This window comes from Chinchilla lanigera, unplaced genomic scaffold (genome assembly GCF_000276665.1).
Source record: "Chinchilla lanigera isolate Chin_1 unplaced genomic scaffold, ChiLan1.0 scaffold00018, whole genome shotgun sequence".
Taxonomy (NCBI): domain Eukaryota; kingdom Metazoa; phylum Chordata; class Mammalia; order Rodentia; family Chinchillidae; genus Chinchilla; species Chinchilla lanigera.
Genome location: NW_004955419.1, coordinates 27799170 through 27820011, shown reverse-complemented (window position 1 = coordinate 27820011; position 20842 = coordinate 27799170). Strand labels below are relative to the sequence as shown.

The 20842-nt window shown below is 36.6% G+C and overlaps 1 protein-coding gene across 1 annotated transcript in view; it reads left to right on the top strand.

Annotated features, from left to right (window-relative positions):
- The first annotated feature begins 133 nt into the window (after positions 1-133).
- Positions 134-20842, top strand: part of Ncbp1 (nuclear cap binding protein subunit 1, 80kDa) — a 41579-nt gene continuing 20870 nt past the window's right edge. The window contains exons 1-12 of the mRNA XM_005382849.2: positions 134-255; positions 8083-8171; positions 8699-8799; positions 10722-10878; positions 12732-12839; positions 13193-13314; positions 14721-14790; positions 15343-15558; positions 16241-16338; positions 16931-16994; positions 18558-18668; positions 20601-20665. Coding sequence (XP_005382906.1) covers positions 222-255; positions 8083-8171; positions 8699-8799; positions 10722-10878; positions 12732-12839; positions 13193-13314; positions 14721-14790; positions 15343-15558; positions 16241-16338; positions 16931-16994; positions 18558-18668; positions 20601-20665 — 1235 coding nt within the window. The 5' untranslated portion in view covers positions 134-221. The remainder of the gene's footprint in view (positions 256-8082; positions 8172-8698; positions 8800-10721; positions 10879-12731; positions 12840-13192; positions 13315-14720; positions 14791-15342; positions 15559-16240; positions 16339-16930; positions 16995-18557; positions 18669-20600; positions 20666-20842) is intronic.

The following is a 20842-nucleotide window of genomic DNA, read 5'->3' as shown; positions in this document are numbered from 1 at the left end:
GTAGCCCAGCGAGCCTGCAGACGCTGGCACTTCCCCGCCCAACCCACCTGGCGTAGTCTCTCCACGCGCGTTTCCGGGAGCCGTCGCGAGCGAGTGCGCCTGCGCGCCGGTCTCTCCGCGCGCCTCGTTGGTACTCGGTGCCGGCCGGCGTTGCGGCTGGTTGTGTAGTGCTCGGGGTCCGGCGACTCGGCCCGGCGCCCGGCAGCGCGCAGGTGGGCAGTATGTCGCGGCGGCGGCACAGCGACGAGAACGACGGTGAGTGCACTTGCCCGGGTCGCCGAATCCATGCCCAGGCTTCTTTGGTTTTCGGGTCTTAAGGGAAGGAACGGGAAGCCCTTTTCTCGCACGGAGCGTTCGGGTTGCCTTGCAGGGAAAGCGCTGGCCCCACGCGGGTGTGGTCGGGCGGCATCTGGGCACTGACTCCCTCGCCACGCCCCCGGCTCCTTCAGTCGATGCAAAGGAGGCCCCTGAGCCCCTAGCCAGACCCTGGTCTCTAAGGACTCTTGGATTTGGCCCTACGGGGCCGAGCGGGAGAGTCCACCGGTGTCTGTGCTACTGCCCTTTTGGGTCAGTGATGGGGGCACAGTGGAACTCCTAAAGTTGGGTCTGAAAAGGGCTCTCTGAAGACTTCGGAACAAAGCCATGATAAAAATCAGGTGGGTTGCCATCCGAAGTCTACTTCTGTACAGTTATACGTTTACTTAACGTCTTTTGAGCTGCAAGGAAAGAATTTTGTCTTTTATGCACATCCAAGAAGTCGCTAATAAACAGACACATGTGCTTGATTGGCCTTGAGCGTTTTTCTCCCGTGTAAGAAAGTGGTGGAAAACTAGGCTGTCACTAAGTGCTGGAGAAGACCAGAGATTTTCGTCCATTTGCATGGTCGTATTCATGGAGGTCGGAGTGTTGCCATCCTAAAAGCTGGGAATAATTTTGCTGGTTTTTTTTTTTTTTTATTAATATATGTTTGCAGTACATGATTACAGTCTTCGTGGGAAATTTGCACACCTATAACACACATCTTAATTCTTTTCATCCCTTTCCCCTCTTCTCCCTCCCACTTCCTCCATGTCTTGGTCCCCTTCCCTTTGGAAATTTTTTTGCTTTAAGCAGAAAAAGATGCTTGCTTTAGTAAGCATTACAGTCAGTTAACAACACACATCCACGTACAAAACAATGAAACATAAGAGTAATTCCGTTAATATTTTATGATAGTGTTTTTTGAAGGAAGTGTATCTCATAGTGCGTTGGGACTTTGGGAGTGGAGTTTTTAGGTTCAAAGCCAGACCCTACTATTTACTTTGTGACCTTGCCCAGGTTGTGTAACTTTCTTAGTCCTTGTATGGAAGAAATAAAATTTACTTCTTCTGGTTTCTGTGAGGAATAAATGGGATACTTACCTAATGGCTCTGTGGTGTTTATCTTCTGTTATTCTTCAGGGGTGATAAACACTGGCAGAAGCAAACAGAGTAAGAAAAGGCCAAAAAAAATTAATTATTTATTTTGCAGTAGGGTGTCACTCTAGAATTGAAGCTGTCTTTGAACTCACTTTGTGGACCCAGCTGGCCTCAAACTCATAGTGATCCTCCTGCCTCAGCCTCGCAGTGCTGGGATTACAGGCATGAGCTATCATGACAGGCTCAAAATTTTTAATTGAATGAGTTTTTTCCACTATCATTTTTCTCTCCTGGAATGTTGAAGCAGTTAGGCATAGGGGCAGCATTCTATGTATTGTTTTAACAGTAAAATGAGATTTTTGCTAGGATGTGGCTTGAGGGTATATTCTATTCCAGCCTTCTAATCTGACATGTGAAGGTTTATATCCTTGAATGTCATTAACAGGGAGACATAGCTATCATTGTCCCAAGACCCTGGCAGGATCAAGTGCGATGCTCTCCACTACAGAGATATAACTGCATTGTATGTTTTGAACCCATGCACCCCTGCAAGCCCTCATACTGGAGATTAAACCCAGGGCCTTGACACTGAGCTACATCCTCAGCCTTATTTTTATTTTGAAGTGGGCATTGCTAAGTTCCTCAGGCTGGGCTTACACTTTCTTCCTTCTGCCTGAGCCTCCCAGAGTTCTGGGATTATAGATGTGCACCCATCATGCCCAACTCAGCATGCTTTGATTTTTAACACCGGAGACTCCTTGCATGTCTTCTTTTATGGGACATAGAAAATACAAATTTTATATTGTTTATATAGGACTAATCAAAAACTAATCTATTTGAAGTTACTCCTTAGATAGTAAAGAATTTGTGTCTTTTGTCCTTCCCATTTTCTTTGCTAATTTTATGCTTTCTTTTCTCTGTCCATTCTCCATCTCACTTCTTGGGCATCCCTAAAGGGATGTCACCAGAGAACTGGAATGTGGATATGTGGAAAAACAACTTTTGCTTTGGTTGTTAGGAGGTTTGCATAACTTTCTTTTACTCCACCTGACACCTAAATCACAAGGTTTTACTGTGAGAACCCCAGAGTAATTAAAACAGAAAAATTTAAAATAAGGCATTCATTAAGCAGAGTTTGTTATGGTGAATAATTTAGTTGTGGAGAACCAGCTTATAGTTCCTCTTTGATAGTATACCAAATCTGGAACTTTTGTAAATTGCCACAGTAGGTAATGAGCATCTAGAGTTGAAACAGTGATTTGAATCAGATATTTTGGTGCTTTCCTTTTAGTTAAGCGTCTATGAAATTTTTTAAAGTAAGAAATACTGGAAGCATAAACATTTTTTTAGAAGGCTATTTTAAAGTATATTAGGAATTACTGCAGTCAGAATTAGGTGTATCAGGCCTGTCTGGGTCATTAGAGCTCCTTACAATCGCTGACTGCCCTGAATTTCTATGTTTGACTGTATACCTTTGTGTCCACTGCCCTGAATTTCTATGTTTGACTGTATACCTTTGTGTCCACTGATTCTATATCCCAATACTCTACCAGTTGTGTTTGAAAAATATTTGGGAGGAAAGTTGTGTCAGTGCTGAACTCAACTTTTTTTTCCTTGTCATTATTCCCTAAACAATACAGTATGATAACTGTTTATATAACATTTACATTGTATTAGGTTGGTATTGTAAGTAACCTAGAGATGATTTATTTTAGATGTTGTCTTAGTTACTTTTCTTCTTGTTGAGACAAACCCAACACCCAAAGTTAAAGGAGGAAGGGCATATTGGAGCTCAGTTTGTAGAGGTTTCAGTTTATAGTTGGCTGATTTCAAGGCAGGGTGGCATGGCAAAGGGGCATCACAGAGGAGAAACAGTTCATGGCAGGCAGGAAGCAGCAGCATGCAGCGGGGCAGAAGCCTCTCCCTTTTACCCTTGGAGGCTGCCCACCTTTTGGGTGATGCCACCCACACCCAGGGTGGACCTTCCCATGACCCACATCCAGAACTATGCTTAACCAGTTAGTGGACTAATTAGTAATCACATCCCCTTAATCCCAGCATTGGACCACTTAATCCCAGCATTACATGCCCTAAACCCAGCCACCTCTGAAAAGCCCCACTTGTGAATGCATGTGGATTTGGCGGGACATCTATATACAAGCCATAATGGATAAACATGTGAGAAGTATATACATATACTATGCCATTTTATTTATATAAGGGACTTGAGGATCCTCAGACTTCAGTATCTGTTGAGGATGAGGGGGATAGTATCCAGGAACCAGTCCTCAAATATAGAGGACAACTATCAGTGAGGCCTTGCCAGGTAGTCTTCTAACTGCTTGCAATGTAGCAGCTGGCAATAGAAAGGTGGAATCCCCGATTCCAAGTACCGTGGTGAAAAGATCTGGTATAGGATGTGGAAATTCCTATGACAGAGTTGTTGATCAAGGAAGGCCTTGCTGAGAATGGCATCTGATCAAAGACCTGCAGGACATAAAGGAGCAAACCATGTGCTTATATGGGGAAAGCAGTAGTCCAAACAAAGGAAAATATGAGTGCAGAGGTCTTAAGGTCCAAGCATTGTGTTATTTTTGCAGTGCTGGGTATTGCACTGAACTACATCCCCAGCAATTTTTTTACAAAAATTTATTTAGAGACAGAGTATTACTAAGTTGCCCAGATTGGGCCTGAATTTTTTATCTTTCTGCCCCAGCCCTAGTAGCTGGGATTACAGGCAAGGGCCACCATACCTGGTGGCTAGGGCATATACTTGTCATGATCAGTGAACGGCAAGGAGGCCAGTGTGTGGAAATACAGTGAAGTAGAAATTGTGGGAGACAGGATTAGAGAGAGAACAGAGGGCCAGATGTTGCGGGCAGTTTTAAGATCTGGTTGTATTGAGAGTAGACTATCCAAGATTCATGGAGATGAGGCTGGTAGAGAATACAAATGAAGTTCATTGTAGAAGTCAACCTGAAGACTAGGAAAGGGAAGCCTACATGGAAAATAATGTGTATAGTAGTCTAGTGCTAAATATAATTCATTTCTTAGACTCAAAAATATCTCAAGCTTTTCAGTTACCATAGAATATGTATTTTATAAGTGGTAAATACATTTTTTTCTGTGAAGAAGGAATTTAGATTCCTCAAAATCTTAAGCCAGAAGGGCTGGGGATTTAGCTCAGCGGCAAAAGCGCCTGCCTGGCAAGCGCAAGGTTGTGAGTTCGGTTCCCGGTACCGGAGAAAAACCAAAAAAAAAAAAAAAAAAAAAAAAAATCTTAAGCCAGAAACCCGTGTAGCTCCATTTAAGCTAGAATTGGGTTAGGTTCTTATCTTTTAGACCATGGCTGTCTTTTTACTTAACTAGAAAAAAAAAAAAAAAAAAAAAAAAAAAAAATCTTAAGCCAGAAACCCGTGTAGCTCCATTTAAGCTAGAATTGGGTTAGGTTCTTATCTTTTAGACCATGGCTGTGTTTTTACTTAACTAGAAAAAAAAAAAAAAAAAAGAATAAAAGTAAAGGTGTTCATTTTTCTTTTAAAGGACTGTTTTTTGTTTTCTACTTTGTGGGTCCAAAAGATTTTGTAGTACATCTTATTCTAATAAGGATGTAAGAAATAGTACAGTGTATCCATATGAAATTAGAATTACTTCACAGAGGAAATTTCTATTTGGTATACTGAGGCCCTTTTATATTGTTTTAACAAAGCAAGATTTTGAGAAGTTCTTGCTCTGTAGTTCAAACTGGCCTTGAACTCAAACTGTTTGGCCTGGCTGACCTCTAACTCACTGCAGTCCCCCTGCCTCAGCCTCCAACAAAGCACGTTTTAAGAAAGACTTTGTTCTTTGCTAGCCAGCTAGCCAACTTCACACAAAGTAGCAGCATTATATAACTTACATTGTAAAACTTGTGCATAGCTACATTTTTAAAATTTTTATTAGTATGTAACGTTTACATTTCTTGTGGGAAGTTGATACGTGTATATAACACATCCCAATTTCTTTTTTCATCCCCATCCCATTGCGCCCCTTTTACCTCCTTCCATCTCTTGATCCTCCTCTGCTTGGAGAAGGATCTATCTCCCTATATCTATTACCTTTTATTTTGCTTTTTATTTTTACTTAGGGTTTCTCGTATAAGAGATATTATGTGATATTTAAGTGTGTGTCTGATTTATTTCACATTAAGGTCTCAAGATACATCCATTTTCCTACAAATGATTCAAGTTTATTTTTACAAGACAGTGGTACTTCACTGTGTGTGAATACCACATTTTTTTAGCCATTCGTCTGTTGATGGACATATGGGCTGCTTCTACGCTTTAGCTTTATGAATTGTGCTGCTATAAACATAGATATGCATGTATCACTGAAATAATATAAAGCCTGTTCTTGCTTTTGGAGCTACCATAGACATGTTTTTCTGACAGTACGTGGAAATACTCAACTAACTGTCTAAAGATTATTCTTAATAAGGTGTTTTATTCTGCTTCACCGAGGTTTTCTTCTGAATTTAGTGTCTTGTTACTTTTCAGTGAATTCAGATTATCTCTGTATCCCACCCCACCCACACCTTGATAGTCTGTCAAATCTCAAGGGGATCTCTTTATTTCATAGTACTTTCTGCTTCCTGTTATTGACCAAACAAATCTTGTCTTTCAGTGTAATCAAAATGAGAAGAGGGCTTGCAGTTCAGAGATGTGGCTATGTACCCGTACCTTCCTACCCTTTTCCTCAGAAACCCTCCCTTCTCTTCCAGTAGCATTATTTCTACTTCGTCAGATGTATTTGAAAAGGGCCTAAGAGGGCTGGTTTATGATTCCGTACTAGAGAAAACCAATCGGAAGGTTGTTAGGGAGGCTGTGGAGGTGGAATAAAACGTTAGCGAAGTAGATGGATCAGGAAGAAGGGAAGCATGTGGTTAAGGTTTAAAGCACAAAAAACCAACTGCTCTCATTTAGGAGTTTCTCAACATCTCCATTATCCCAACCCCACCAAAGTCTAATCCTGGAGATGGTGAGAAGATACTTGTATGAAAGTTTAGTCTTTGGGTAGTGGAATTTTAGTAAATGGTGTGGCACATGTATGATATGTACTTAATCAGGGTCACTAATCCCTCTATGCCACACATGCCCCCAACTTTACAGTTTACTCCTAGAGACAGATAGCTCTAGGAGTACATCTCAGCTGTCCTGCTGGGTGTATATTATACTTTTGTGGCATCATTCCTTCAGGATTATGATCAGTATCTATTTAAGCCAGATTATGATGGTTAAGGGACTGGCAAGTCAAAGCCTGCCACATAGCTCTTTATAACTACCTCCCTCTAGTCCTATCTGAACAGCAGTAATTGGTTTTATTCAGGTTAAGTTCATGTAGTATCTAAAAATTATTTCAGTCAGTAGAGAGACTTAACATCCCAAACTTAGAATAGCTAGGTGCTGTGTAGTATGGAAAGCACCATACATATAAAGCCGGATGTTTCAGAGACAGGTAAAAGATTATGATCTTTGCAAAAATAGTTCATTTACTAGCTGTTCAGGTCTGGAGAATATTGGAGTTATATATAACTTGCTATATCCAGCTGCAGGTTTTCATTAAGACATGTGACCAGCACAATTACAGACTATTACTTCCTTGTCCATATGCTATCCTAATTTAGTTTCTGGAAGTCAAAAATTAGGAGACTAGCACTGATATCTCAGTCCGTACTTAACACTGTTTAATTTTTAAGCCTGTGTTATTCCATAGAAGAACCTAAGGTAGGTCTATTAAGATATTAAACAAAATGATAAGAAATCATCAACAGCAAGAGGAGAATCTGAACAGTAATACAGTGCTTGAGGTTGGTTTGTAGCACAGTTCATTCAGCTTGAATTCTTTAGCAGTCAAAAGGGTTGCTAATGATTTCAGAATAGTAGTTTTTTGGGGAGGAATTTTTTGCTTTTAATATATTAAAATTCTTTGATAGGATTTTTTTAATGGGTCAGGAAAAGCCAGTTAAGGCAGGGAATCATGATGGTTTTATATATATATATATAAAACTTCCCCCCCCACCAGTTATTTTGTGTGTCCTGATTGTAGTTCCCAAAACAGCTTAATAGGAGAGTTAAAATAAGCTCAGACTTGAAAGCCAGTGAATATATTGTATTCTTTTATACATAAGAGAATATTTTATATTCTCTTTCCCCAACTTTTGAAATTTTCCTCTTCATATCTAATACAACAACTTTCTTTTTTTTTTTTAAGTCAGTTTTTTCTGCAGTGTTTGACTTGTTTCTGTGCTCTCATTTTATCAATTTACATAATAATGAAGTTACATCATTACTTTAACAAACATTACTGCACTAACAGGTTTAGGAGCAAGCAACTGAAGATCAGTAAATAACTCAGGTTAAAAAAATGGAAGTAGCAGTACATGAGTTTCTAACTACTAGTATTTAGCATATTATTGCTGCTGCATTGCATAGCTCTATGGGCACTGTTCACACAGAATTGAACATAAATAATACCTCCTAGAGTTGTTGTTTATAGTGGTCTTGGGAGTGGAAACTGTTGGTTAATCTCTCCTAGTCAGAAAGTAGAACCTGGTAGAAAAGAGATTAAAGCCTAGAAAAGTAAAATAGAAGTTATGATAGCAGATTCATCATGTAGTGTTATGTTTTTTTTCATATTACCAAAACAGGTGGACAGCCTCACAAAAGGAGAAAGACTTCTGATGCCAGCGAAACTGAAGATCACTTGGAATCTTTAATATGCAAAGTAGGAGAAAAGGTATGCACCATGATGGACATAGACTGTGGGTTATAGTTGTGCTTTAATTAATTTCCGCAGCTGAAAACTAGATGCTCTTAAGCTTTAGGCAAAACTTGTATTACCATACATCTGTTTCCCAAAGTGAATGCATCTTGAAACCCTTGGGGTGCAGATAGAGTTTTTACTAATTCATAATATTCACACGTGATCTCAGTTTGTAAAGGACCTAAACCAGACCTGAATATTTAAGTTAATTTTCACAGTCACACAGAATTAAAGAGATTGAATAAAAGAGATTGAATAAACTGCACATATCTTCCCATCTCTTAATACTTTTTCTATTTAGACTGCTTATTGTAAAAATTCTATTCATTCTTTTTTCATGAACTTTTAAATGACATAATTACCTAAATTGATATATATTAAGCCTTTTATAGAGTTTTGCTTATAAAAAACGTAACTTTTATATAGTCATATGGAAATTCTTATTTTAATTCACTCGTCGCCGAGTACCTGACAGATTTTTAATATAATGTCTTCTACAGAGTGCCTGCTCTTTGGAGAGCAATCTAGAAGGTTTGGCTGGTGTTTTGGAAGCTGATCTTCCTAACTACAAGAGCAAGATCTTAAGGCTTCTTTGTACAGTGTATGTATGCAAAAGATTTATGAATCCAGGTGATAATGTATTATCTACTCTTAAATGCTTGGGGAAATGTTTAAAACACGTGTTTATGTTCTTGTATTACTGATTTTTTCCTCCCCTCTGTCAGAAAATTCCTGCAAATGATGTGACCTTTGACCCTTTGGTAAACACTTTTAGAGATGAATAGGACTGAAATTGAGCATTTTCCATAGGTTTTGTTTCTTACTTTAGAATCATTTGAATTGATTTTTTTTAAATGAAGAAGTAGATTTTTCCTCATGTGGAATCTTTTTCTTCTTTTAGCAAATACTTTTAAATGTGTAGAGTTTAGCTTTCATTAACCAGTAGTACCAAACAAATTTGAGTTCTGACAACTCAAGTAATAGCCCTTAATGAAAGACTGAAGTTTTTTTGTAGCTATTAATGGTTTTCTTCTAAGTTATATTGCTTCAGTTATTTTGAAATAATTTTCCTAATGCTTAAAGCTTATTTTTGAAATTTTAAAATGTATGTATAAAGTGAAACTGGCAAGTTTCATTCTAACCTCTTACAAATGCAATTAATTTGTTTGCAAATTTTAGAAGGAATTCAGTTAATATTCAGGAAAGTATATTCTTTGTTTTTTTGTTTTTTGTTTTTTGTTTTTGAGACAGGGTCTTGCTATGCAGTTCAGGCTGATCTTGAGCTCATTTTGTAGCCCAGGCTGGCTTTGAACTCAAAACGATTCTCCTGCCTCAGCCTCCCGAGTGCTGGGATTACAGGTGTGTGCCACCATGCCCAGCTGAAAGTATATTCTTGACCAAGAAATTTAAGAAAAATTATTTTGCTATAATAATTCATAAGATTACTTCTGTTTTGAAAGTATTTATTACAGAGTCAACATTTATACTTAAACTCTGATGGAAGCCATGGGTGTTGTTTAAGGAGGGGCTGATATTGTATTGCTTAGCAGTGTTCTTTTTTAATTTTGGTTTGGGGAGGGCTTCAGGAAGCATGGTTGATCATCAATACAAGTGTTTTTTGAAGACCTAAATTATCCCTGATCCCTTGCCAGGTGCCTTAGGAAAGCTAAAAGTGTAATGAGAGAAACCCTTCTCCACTGAATTACCATGAAATCTTACTTTTCTTTTTGAAGTATTTTCTAGAGGCTGCCTTAATTAGGAAGCACTATTTGCTTTCTTTTAAAAGGGGGTTTATTATAATCCCTTTCTGTACTTTTGAAATAACTTTAACGAAATGCACACACTTGGGGTAAGTAGCTGGGATGTAACCAAATTGTAACTGTATCAGGGTACATATTAAGAATTCAGCAGTTAACTGATAGGCACTCAGTTGAAGCTGGTTTTAACTTTTTTATCTTTTCTAAGAAGAAAGAATAGTGTTTCTTAAAGTGGAATTCTGGTCCCACGAGTTTAGTTAGCTAAGTTTAGGAACTTGGAATGCTCTTATTTCCCCTTTAGTGATTCTGCACTAAAGACACGTTTCATCCAGCACTTCTGAGATACTTATGGAATCCACTTTTTTAGTGCTGCTACTCACATTTCAATAAAAACTGTCCTGCATCAATTATATTTATTTGTGTCATAACTTCACAAGTAAACGGTTTTCCTTTCTTAGTGCTTTTAACTAAGTTGAATCAGAATGAAAAATTGTGGGAATTGGCATCTGTATCACTTCTCAATACATGCATACTTTTTCTGAAGTTGTTTTAAAAATCATGGTTAAGGCTTGAGATTATAGCTCAGTGACACAGTGCCTACCTGGCAAGCGCAAGGTCCTGAGTTCCATTTCTGGTACAAAAAGAAAAATCATAGTTAAAAGTAATCTTGTTCTAACGTTAATGGGATGATAAAATTCAACAGTTTAACATAATGCCATTTTGGATGGTTTTTTTTTGTTGTTGGTTGTATGGGATCTTGCATCAGTGCACGTTTGTTACCTGAGAAGTTGACAATTTATACAACATTAGTTGGACTTCTGAATGCCAGGAATTACAACTTTGGTGGAGAATTTGTAGAAGCCATGATTCGTCAACTTAAGGAATCACTGAAGGCAAACAATTATAATGAAGCTGTATATTTGGTAAGTTATTATTACCCAATCCAGTGGCTTGTTTTTACTCTGAATCCTAGTCAGCCTCCTTATACCATGTAATTCTTTACATTACCTTTTTCCTCTGGTTTCTGCAAAGCATGTGTTTTCAAAACCCCCTACTGCGTCTACCTCCTCATCCTCAGCCTCTTTTTACTGGGTTATCTTCCTTTGCCCTTCACATGTTTGTGTTTCTAAGGATTCTGTACTCGTTTTCCTTTACTTCCTTCAGAAACATTCTCATTCATTCTCGTAACTTCATAATCCAACTTTATGCCTGTCAGATCTGTAATTGTATCTTCAACTTTAGCCTTTACAGACCTGTATTCCAAGTTCTACCTGCATACCCTTATTACCTGGGCATCCCTAAATTGTGTTATTTACACCTCTTTTCCTTCTTTCCTCTCCCTGAGTCACTCATCTTGTCCTCTGTACTGGGCAACCCATCTAGAATCATGGGTATTGATTTTTTTCCTTCCTTTGGCTCCCTATACAATAAGTGTCTCCAAGCCCTGTCAGTTATAAGTCCTAAATTTCTCTGAAATTTATCCTTTCTTTGTCTCCAGGGCATCCAGTATAGTTCATGCCTTCTTCCTCATAAGAGTACTTAACAAACTCTTAACATATGGTTGTATATCTCTATTCTCTGCCTTTCATTTTTCTTCTACAGAGACATTGGAATGGCCTGTGACTAGGCTCTGTTCGTATTGGTTACTGGTTAAAAACCTCAGTTCCTTCCTGGTTTCTATAGTTGAGTGGTTTTAAAACTGTACACAAAATGACACATTTGTGTTATAGGAAGTAAATATTAGACCTTTCATTTATCTTGAATGAAAATGAAATTAAGCCTTACAGTGATACATAGGGTGGAATGATCTAGCGTATATCATAAATAAATGTATGTTTGTTGGAGATAGGTGATCAGATTCATTTTTAGTGAATACAGAATCAGAAAACTTTGGGCACCCATTGTGCTATAGAATTACAGCCTGGACTCTTTAGCTCGGCCCTTTATAGTTACCCCAATCTGTTTTTCTATCCTTACCTCCCATAAGCTCTCCAACTTTATTAAAATTACTTGCAGATCCCTGACTACACCCTGTTATTAAACCCCTCTGCCTAAATGCCCTCCTTGCTCACCACTTGAGGAGTACTTTGCTCATCTTTTATGACCTAACCGGTTGTTACCTCCTTTATAATGCATTCCTCTGCTCTCTTTGTCATTGTTCCTAGGGTACTTTTTAATTTACCTTTTAGTATGGGATCATGCCTGTGTTGAGATTGTGTTTTTCCAGAAGCCTGTGAGTCTGTATATAACAAGGCCTTTAATAGTGCTTAGCAGTGGCACACAAAGGACATGCAGTAAATATCTGTTCTGTAACTTCCATTCTGTAGTTTAGTGAAAATTATTCACGGTTAAAATAGGCTAAATTTTAGGTTGAAGTAGCCAGATTGTTTTACAGTCTAGATTATTAACGTATGATAGCATTGAAACCTATAAATTCTTAAGTTCCTGTCCATTAAAGGATCTGTGTCACAACTTCTTAGCTCCACCATTATAACACAGAAGCAACCATAGTAAACCAAGTGGATGTGCTTGTGTTTCAATAAAAGTTTACGGATGGGCACTGAAGTTTGAATTTCTGGTAATTTTGCATGAGTCAAAAATTTCTTTTCAAGTATTAAACCCATTTTTGGTTCACAGGCTGTGCAAAAACAGATAGTAGGCTAGATTCAGCCCTTGGGCTCTAGTTTTTCAAACAATGGTTTAGACTATTACCAGATTGCTTATTTTGTAATTATTATGAAGGACATTTAATAGCAAAAATTGTTTGCTTCAACAGGTTCGTTTTTTATCTGATCTTGTGAATTGTCATGTAATTGCTGCCCCATCAATGGTTGCTATGTTTGAAAATTTTGTAAGTGTAACTCAGGAAGAAGATGTACCTCAGGTAAGAGCACCTCTTATGCTGAATCTTGTCCAGTAGTACTGTATCAGGAATTTTTCACTGGTAGCTCCTCAGCAAAAAAGAAAAGTTAGTAGATTATCATACTATAAATGATTAATATTTAAAAGGTAAGTCAATTGGCATACTGGTGGGTTCTTTGGACATCTGTATGTTAACTCAAATGATTCTGTCTAGTAAGATTGGAGTCAAAACATCTAGAAATGTTCTAAATGAACCAAGTCTCTTATTTCAGCTCTCCTTAGTGGCTTCCAGAGGATTTCATTTAAAAATAAATAAAATATGATGAACATTGAATAGCACATGTTTTAAACTTACCTTTTTAAAAACTTCTTCAGGTACGACGGGATTGGTACGTGTATGCATTTCTGTCATCTTTGCCTTGGGTTGGAAAGGAGTTGTATGAAAAGAAAGATGCAGAGATGGACCGCATCTTTGCCAACACTGAAAGCTATCTTAAGTAAGGGCACAGCTCATACTAGTCTTTATTACTTAGGTAAAGGATATCTTACTGATACAATAAATGTTAGATTTTATTGTTAGTAATACCATTTGAATTTCATTCTCAAAAAAGCAGTTTTCTTGAAGGTGTTCTCCAGGTAATCTCATTCTTCTACTGTTAGAACTCACTGAGACCTCAAGATGAGCAAAAAAGCTGCATTTATACATGTGTAAAAGGCATAAAACTCCCTTAAATATTAGTGTACACAAGAATTACCTGTGGTTCTTAAATACCCAGACCCCTGCTCCTACACCAAGTGAATTACGTTGTTTAAGGAAAGAGATCTGAGCATCTATATTACTAGAATATTCTGTAAGTGGAGAACCACTACGCTAGCACATACATTTATTTTGTATAAATTAATGCTAGTCCAAACCCTTAAAATAGTGTTCCTCTAACATTCTATCTATTTCACTACGCTTCTTAGGAAATTCAACATTTTAATTTAAAAAGTCCCATAGCTTCCCACTATCTACCTTTCTCAAGCCATTGTAAATGCTTGGTGTATCTCGTTCCATGTAATGCTAATAACAGGCTTTGTAGTATACTTCTACTTGGTTAACCAACAGCATGATGATTCTGTGTTGCTTATGTTTCTGCAGATGAGTTTTGTCCTATCATTTTCTACCTATTTATAGGTACTTGTTTGAATACTGTCAATATTTGTTTTGTTGGTTACTAGTTAAAAGAATTTTACAAATAAGAATCTTACATATGTGTATGTTTAACTCCATCTTTTTTATGTAAATGGTAGCCCAGTATATCCACTGCAGTTTTTTTTCTTACTATGATTTGGATATGTTATATACAAGTATATAGGTCTACTTCATTCTTTTTATTTTATTTTATTTTATTTTTGGTTTTTTTTCGTACCAGGACATTCTTTTTAATAGTAGTATGGTATTTCACTGTTTTAATGTACCGTGATTGTTTTTGACTAGTTTCCTGTTGGTGGATATTTAGGTCATTACTAGTCCTTTGCTAGTATAATCCCTATGTTAGTGAGTATTCTTTTATATACATATATATACACTTTTTTGTGTATATATGCAGATATATTTATGGAGGAATGTGAATTCTTATAAATGGCATTGTAGGGTTGATGGTCCTAAACAATTTAAATTTTGATAGACTTAGTTAAATTGCCCTGGAGAGATTATACCCATTAACACTTTTACTAACAAGAGGCTGTAGATTAACATATAAATTATAATATATAGTGTTATAAAAAATGTTGATACCTGCTGATATGATAGGTAAAAATGTTACACTTTAATGTACATTTTATTAATTATTATGAAAACCACTAAGCACCTTTTCATACTTTTAAAAGTCTAAATACAGATTTTCATTTTTATGTCTAGAAGACGCCAAAAGACCCATGTGCCCATGTTACAAGTATGGACTGCTGATAAACCACATCCTCAAGAAGAGGTAAACCGATTTCAGTCCCTCTTGATATGAACAGCTCTTGAGTAGATTCTTATCTCTGTAACACACTCAGACATTCATTTGCACACCTTGGCTGTATTTCCATATAACTTGTCAGGAGTTGAACTCTCTATAGCCATAGGCATACAGAGTATTTAATAAATAGAATTTAATTAAAACATTCCCCTGTTTTCTTAGATTCAGCTATCACAGTCTTGACATTTTTTTAAATATACAACCCAAAAAATATAAGAGGTTAAAAACTTCATACAGATTTATAAAACCAAGTGTGGACACATTGGCATATTCCTGTAATCCTAGTTACTCAGTAAACTTGACTAAGGAGAATTATGAGTTCAAGGCCAACCTGAACAACATAATAAAATCTTAACTCAAAAAAACAGTACAAAAATTTAGTACCATTCGTTTGTATCATATGTAATTGTAAGTTAGCTTAAATGTATATCCTTTATTTTAGAGGGTTGTGACTTGTGGTTTTGTCTAGTCAAAATGTGATTTATTTACATTAGTTATTAAAAATTAATCTGTCTTTAGTATTTAGATTGCCTGTGGGCCCAGATCCAGAAACTGAAAAAGGATCGCTGGCAGGAGCGACACATCCTCAGACCTTATCTTGCCTTTGATAGCATCCTCTGTGAAGCACTACAGCATAATCTGCCTCCTTTTACACCACCTCCCCACACTGAAGATTCAGTGTACCCGATGCCAAGGGTTATCTTCAGAATGTTTGATTATACAGATGATCCTGAGGTATGTGACCAACTAAAAGTTCCTAGAAAGGGCCTGTGTTGCATTGTACTTGTGATTTAATTTTTTGTTACTTATGCCGCAGATGTCTTTTAATTTTCAGTTTTGTTTTATCTAAGTAGGTTGATGGCAGTGAAGGTTAACTTTATATATCAGTAAATTTTATCACCTCAATATGCAAGATATATTTAGCATATATAAATAGATTAGAGGGACAGGCTAATGAAGAGTGGATGTGAGAACCAGATTGGATTGTGTTGTAATCCTGGTTGAGCAAAAATAATATCTCTGTGATTTTTGATTATTTACCTCTGTACTTCAGATTCCCTAGAGGTGTAATAGTATGCGTCTCATAATGTCTTTAGGAGGATTAAATTATTAACACATAAAATACAGAGGACAGTATCTGCCATTTGATGGATGCTTACTTTAGCTCTGAAAGTAGACACAAGTAAGTGTGTAGTGGTTACTGATAGTATGTTATAGCTGCAGTAGAGAAACTGCAACTGATTTTGTTGTAGATATGTGAACCTAACAATAAAATTTTCTGAAGTACAGAGCTTTGAGATGATTGAACTTTTACCCCTACCACATAATACAGTGCCTGAAACATAAGACTCTCTAATTTTTTAAAATAAGTGACCTGCTTCCTAGATTCCTATGTATACATCTGTTTTTTTCCCAGGGTCCTGTGATGCCAGGGAGTCACTCAGTGGAAAGGTTTGTGATAGAGGAGAACCTCCACTGCATCATTAAGTCACACTGGAAGGAAAGGAAAACCTGGTAAGTTGCTTTTCACAGTGTTCATGGAGGGAGGAAAGAGATTTGATGATACGGTAAGAGCAAATGTGTGTTAAGTGTGCAAAGGTCATTCAGTCCTGACTCCCTGCTTTGCTAATACTTGAAAATACTTGATTTACTCTCTCAAAGCTCTTCACCCTCAAGTAGTATGTTTTGGGGTGCTTTGTGGTAATGTCTTGTGATGTCAGGTTTTTTAGTGGGTATCTGCCATATATTATCTAAGATTTTTGAATGGCAAATTATTTTTGGTTTGGATGTTTGGGGAATAAAAAAATTCTAATGGTTTCGTTAGACCTTGGAAAATTTAATTTTAAATTAGAAAGGAATACACTATTTTAGAAGTGGACCTCTTTTTTAAACTTGTTAAGTTAGTAGATCTGAATATGCTTCCTCAGTGTTAGTTAGGTTCCATTTTCTTGTGATAGACAGAATAATTTATCCCACAGTTAAGTAACCAAAATTTAGAACATTTCAGAAAAAGATTTCCTTATATCTAAACATACTGCTTTGAGACTGATTATTTGATTTCTCATGTATCTTCTTTTATTATTCAACTTAAATTGTACTTTTATAGTGCTGCACAGCTGGTGAGCTATCCAGGGAAGAACAAGATCCCCTTGAACTACCACATAGTTGAGGTATGCGTTCTGTATGGCACGTGTTTCTGAATTTCACAGTCTTTATTACTTTAAAGTGTAATATACTCTTGGCTTATTTTTTTTTTCTTGCTACTTGTCAGGCACTGAAAATTAACAGAGGAGCGAGGAAAATGCTGTCACTTTTGGTGCTCTGTTAGCCATGTTAGTAAAGAGAAAACAGGAAGTTGAGACCAATAGCCAAATGGAATTTTGAGTTGCCTATAAATTACTTATATAGTATGCCTTCAGTCATGGATAGTTATCATGGATAATGTAAGTTACCTCTAGCCCTGTCAATACATTGTCCACTTAACAGATGCATAAGTGATTGAAATACTTCAGAATACTGTTACTTTAGGAGATAACATATCTTTACCTGTGTTTGTCTGGCCTCTTATTACCAGTATATAACTCACTAGTATATTATTTCCTGTAACACAAAGTAGGGATGAATCCTTATATATTCACAGAAATCAAAAGAACCAAGTAGTTTAAAAGCAGGAAGAATAGAAATGCTTTTGACTCCATATTGATACAAGAGGATGATGCTGATAGTGTAGTATCTTGATAGAACAGACCTTGAAGAAATTATATCACAATAAAATGTTTCCATTCAGCAGGAGTCAAGCTGTTAACTGCATATTTATGTTAAAGTATTCATGAGAGAGCATAATGCAGTGTATTATTTAAGGTGCACATTTTATCCTAGCACTTTTGTGCTTTTTAGGTACTTTTTAAAAAGTCCTGTATCTGTCCTATCTTTATAAAATACGAGAGTATGTTTGTATTGTGGATTTGGCTCATTGACATGTCAGTTGAAATTCTTTTCTTTTTTTTTCTTTTTCGTCTTTTTGAGACAAGGTTTTGCTATGGAGTTCAGGCTGGCCTAGAACTCATTTTGTAGCCCAGACTGACCTCTAACTCACAGCTATCTATCTTCTTGCCTCAACCTCCTGAGTGCTGGGATTTTAGGTGTGCTTCACCGCACCTGGCTTGACATGTCAGTTAAAAAGCAAAAAAATTGTATTATTAAATCTGCAAAATGTAGACCTCCATCAGACTGAAGTATAGGAGTTTGAAAAGAGAGAGTAGAAGGAAAGAGTGCAGAGCAGGGCTTTAGAATTCTAGGTTGATGTTCTGTCAGTTACAAAGGAAGGTGAAAGCAAAAGTTTCTGAACAAGAGACGTGACAAAGAAGTCTTAGACTTGTCAAAATCGTTTCTCTGTTTCTCAGAGACTGAAGGTTAGTATTAGTTGTAGGCATTAAACCCTTAGTGGATTGTTGAGTCCCTCAGTAAACTGCATTGCTGAGTCAGTTTGATAGTTCCAGAGTTGGACTTATTTTTATTGGGACTGTGGATCCAAAAAGCATTAATCTTACATGATTTTATTTGAGTAGAGAGAAAAAACTCATTAGGTATTGAGTTACAAAAAGTACTGTAATTCTTTTTTCATTACAAATGCCCTGGAGTTACAGTTTAGATTTATAATGAAAAGGCCTTTCTAGTAGTAGGCATGCGATGATACCACTTGAATTGAGTTCTGACTCAGAATTCTTTTGCAGGTGATCTTTGCAGAGCTGTTTCAACTTCCAGCACCCCCCCACATTGATGTGATGTACACAACACTTCTCATTGAATTGTGCAAACTTCAGCCTGGCTCTCTACCCCAAGTTGTATCCTTTCCTTTGATTTTAAATTTATACTCTGGCCTGGATTTAAAAGATTACTAAATATGTGAGCTAACTTTTAACAGTTTTGTCTTTATTTCTCTAAGCTTTAGGTTTTAGGAAGGGTGATTCTGATTTGATCTGTTGTGACAGTGAAGTATTATCATTTAATAAGACAGACTAAAATACCCATTGTAAACTTAACACATAGTACCTGCCCTGATATGAAGTAGGATATTGAAAGCTTCCCTTGGCCTCCTCCCCAGGAAGATCCCTCAGTTTTCCCCTCCACACTGTTCTGACATGTGAACGTCATTCTTTTGCTTTTTAAAATACAGTTTTAGGGGCTGGGGATATAGCTCAGCGGCATAAGCGCCTGCCTGGCAAGCGCAAGGTCATGAGTTTGGTCCCCAGTACTGAAAAAAAAAAAAAAAAAAAAAGCTAAAATACAGTTTTACTGTGAATATGAAAGGAATGTATATTCTGCCATTTGGAGGCTTAGGGTTCTCTGTAAGTTGATTAGATCAGTTCCTTTAATTATAATATTTAATTCATTGTTTTTAACTGATCTTGGTAAGAGACATCTGCTATTTATTTGTGTTATAAGGAGAGGTATTTCTCTCACTATACCTACTTCTGTCAGTTTTGCTTTGTCTGATTTGAATTAGTAGGTACACTTTCAGTTCAGAATTATGTCTTTAGTGAAGTGAGACTTCTATTACTCTGATGATTGTTTTATATAGCATTTGCCTTAAAATGTCTATTTTGTCCAATATTAATAGTGCTTCACCAGCCTTCTTTTGATTAAAATAATTATTTTATCATTCCTCCCCCCAGTTGTCCACATCGTTGCATTTTTTGATCTGTTTTACAAACAGCAAATCGGTGGACTTAATTAAGTCACACAATCTTTGCCGTTTAACTGGACCCTTTTTCTTACCTACTTTATATTTCTTTGATGCCATGTCTTGTATTATGTGAAGACTTTCAGTGTTCGTTTCATTTTTTTCCCCTCTTCTAGTCTACAGGTATGTACCTATATTGCTATATGAGTGTATACCTGTATGCTTTTTAGCATGCATGCTCATCCATCTTAATTTCTGACCTTTAATTTTTACCTCATTGTTAAGTGCTAGTATTACAATACTAAATAAGTTTAGTTATATATCATTTCTTGGAGCTTGAAGAAAAATATGTTTTATGCCATAATGTTCATCTTGATGTTTCTATATATCTGGCACTTTCAGGGATCTCCATTCCTTTTTGTATATCCTTACTTTTCCATCTACAGTATTTCTTTCAGAGAAGGTTCATTGCTCATGGACTTTCTTCATTGTTTTTTAAAATGCTTTTGTTTTCATTCTTGAAAGATGGTTTAGGTTTTCAGAAGAAAAGACAACATTAGCATTCATTAAACCTTCATTTGTAGCAGTCCAATAGAAACACATGAATGGATAAATAAATTTTATGTCTTTGGAACAGAATACTATTCAGCAATAAAAAGAAGCAAGTTTTTGTGCAGGTAACAGCATGAAGAAATTGAAAAACACTTTATGGCAAATGAGATACCAGACAAATAAGAATTCATAGAATGTATCATTTACATAAAATTCCATATTGCAGAATAATGTTAGCAGGCCAGCAGATACTTGAGGAGGAAGGTAGCAAGGGAAAGGGAAAGGAATGGTTTACAAAGGAGCATGGGGAAATTTTGAAGGTGATGAAAATATTCATGACCTAGATTTCATCATTGCATATCTCAAGTTTATTGTACATCACTAATACTTTAAAGCTTTTAAAAATTTGTTACATGAAAAACACTTAAAAGTTATTTGTTACAACAACCTGCAGAAAATGTTTTGTATTGTTTTGTTTTGCTGTCACAACTTCATTTTGAAGTAGGGTGGAGAATAGTTTTCCTTATCCTCAAATTCACAGCTTGCACAGGCAACTGAAATGTTATACATGCGTTTGGATACAATGAATACTACATGTGTAGACAGGTAAATTTATTGCTCTTTTCTGTACTGAATGTTTGCTGCTTCTGCTCATTGTACTTTTTTTTTTTTTTTTTTTTTGCTCATTGTACTTTATTAAAGAATTTTTCAAATTTTTTACAAGCACACATTTGCAGTACGTAATGACTACATTGATCATGATGAGTTGGTATGTGTATGTAA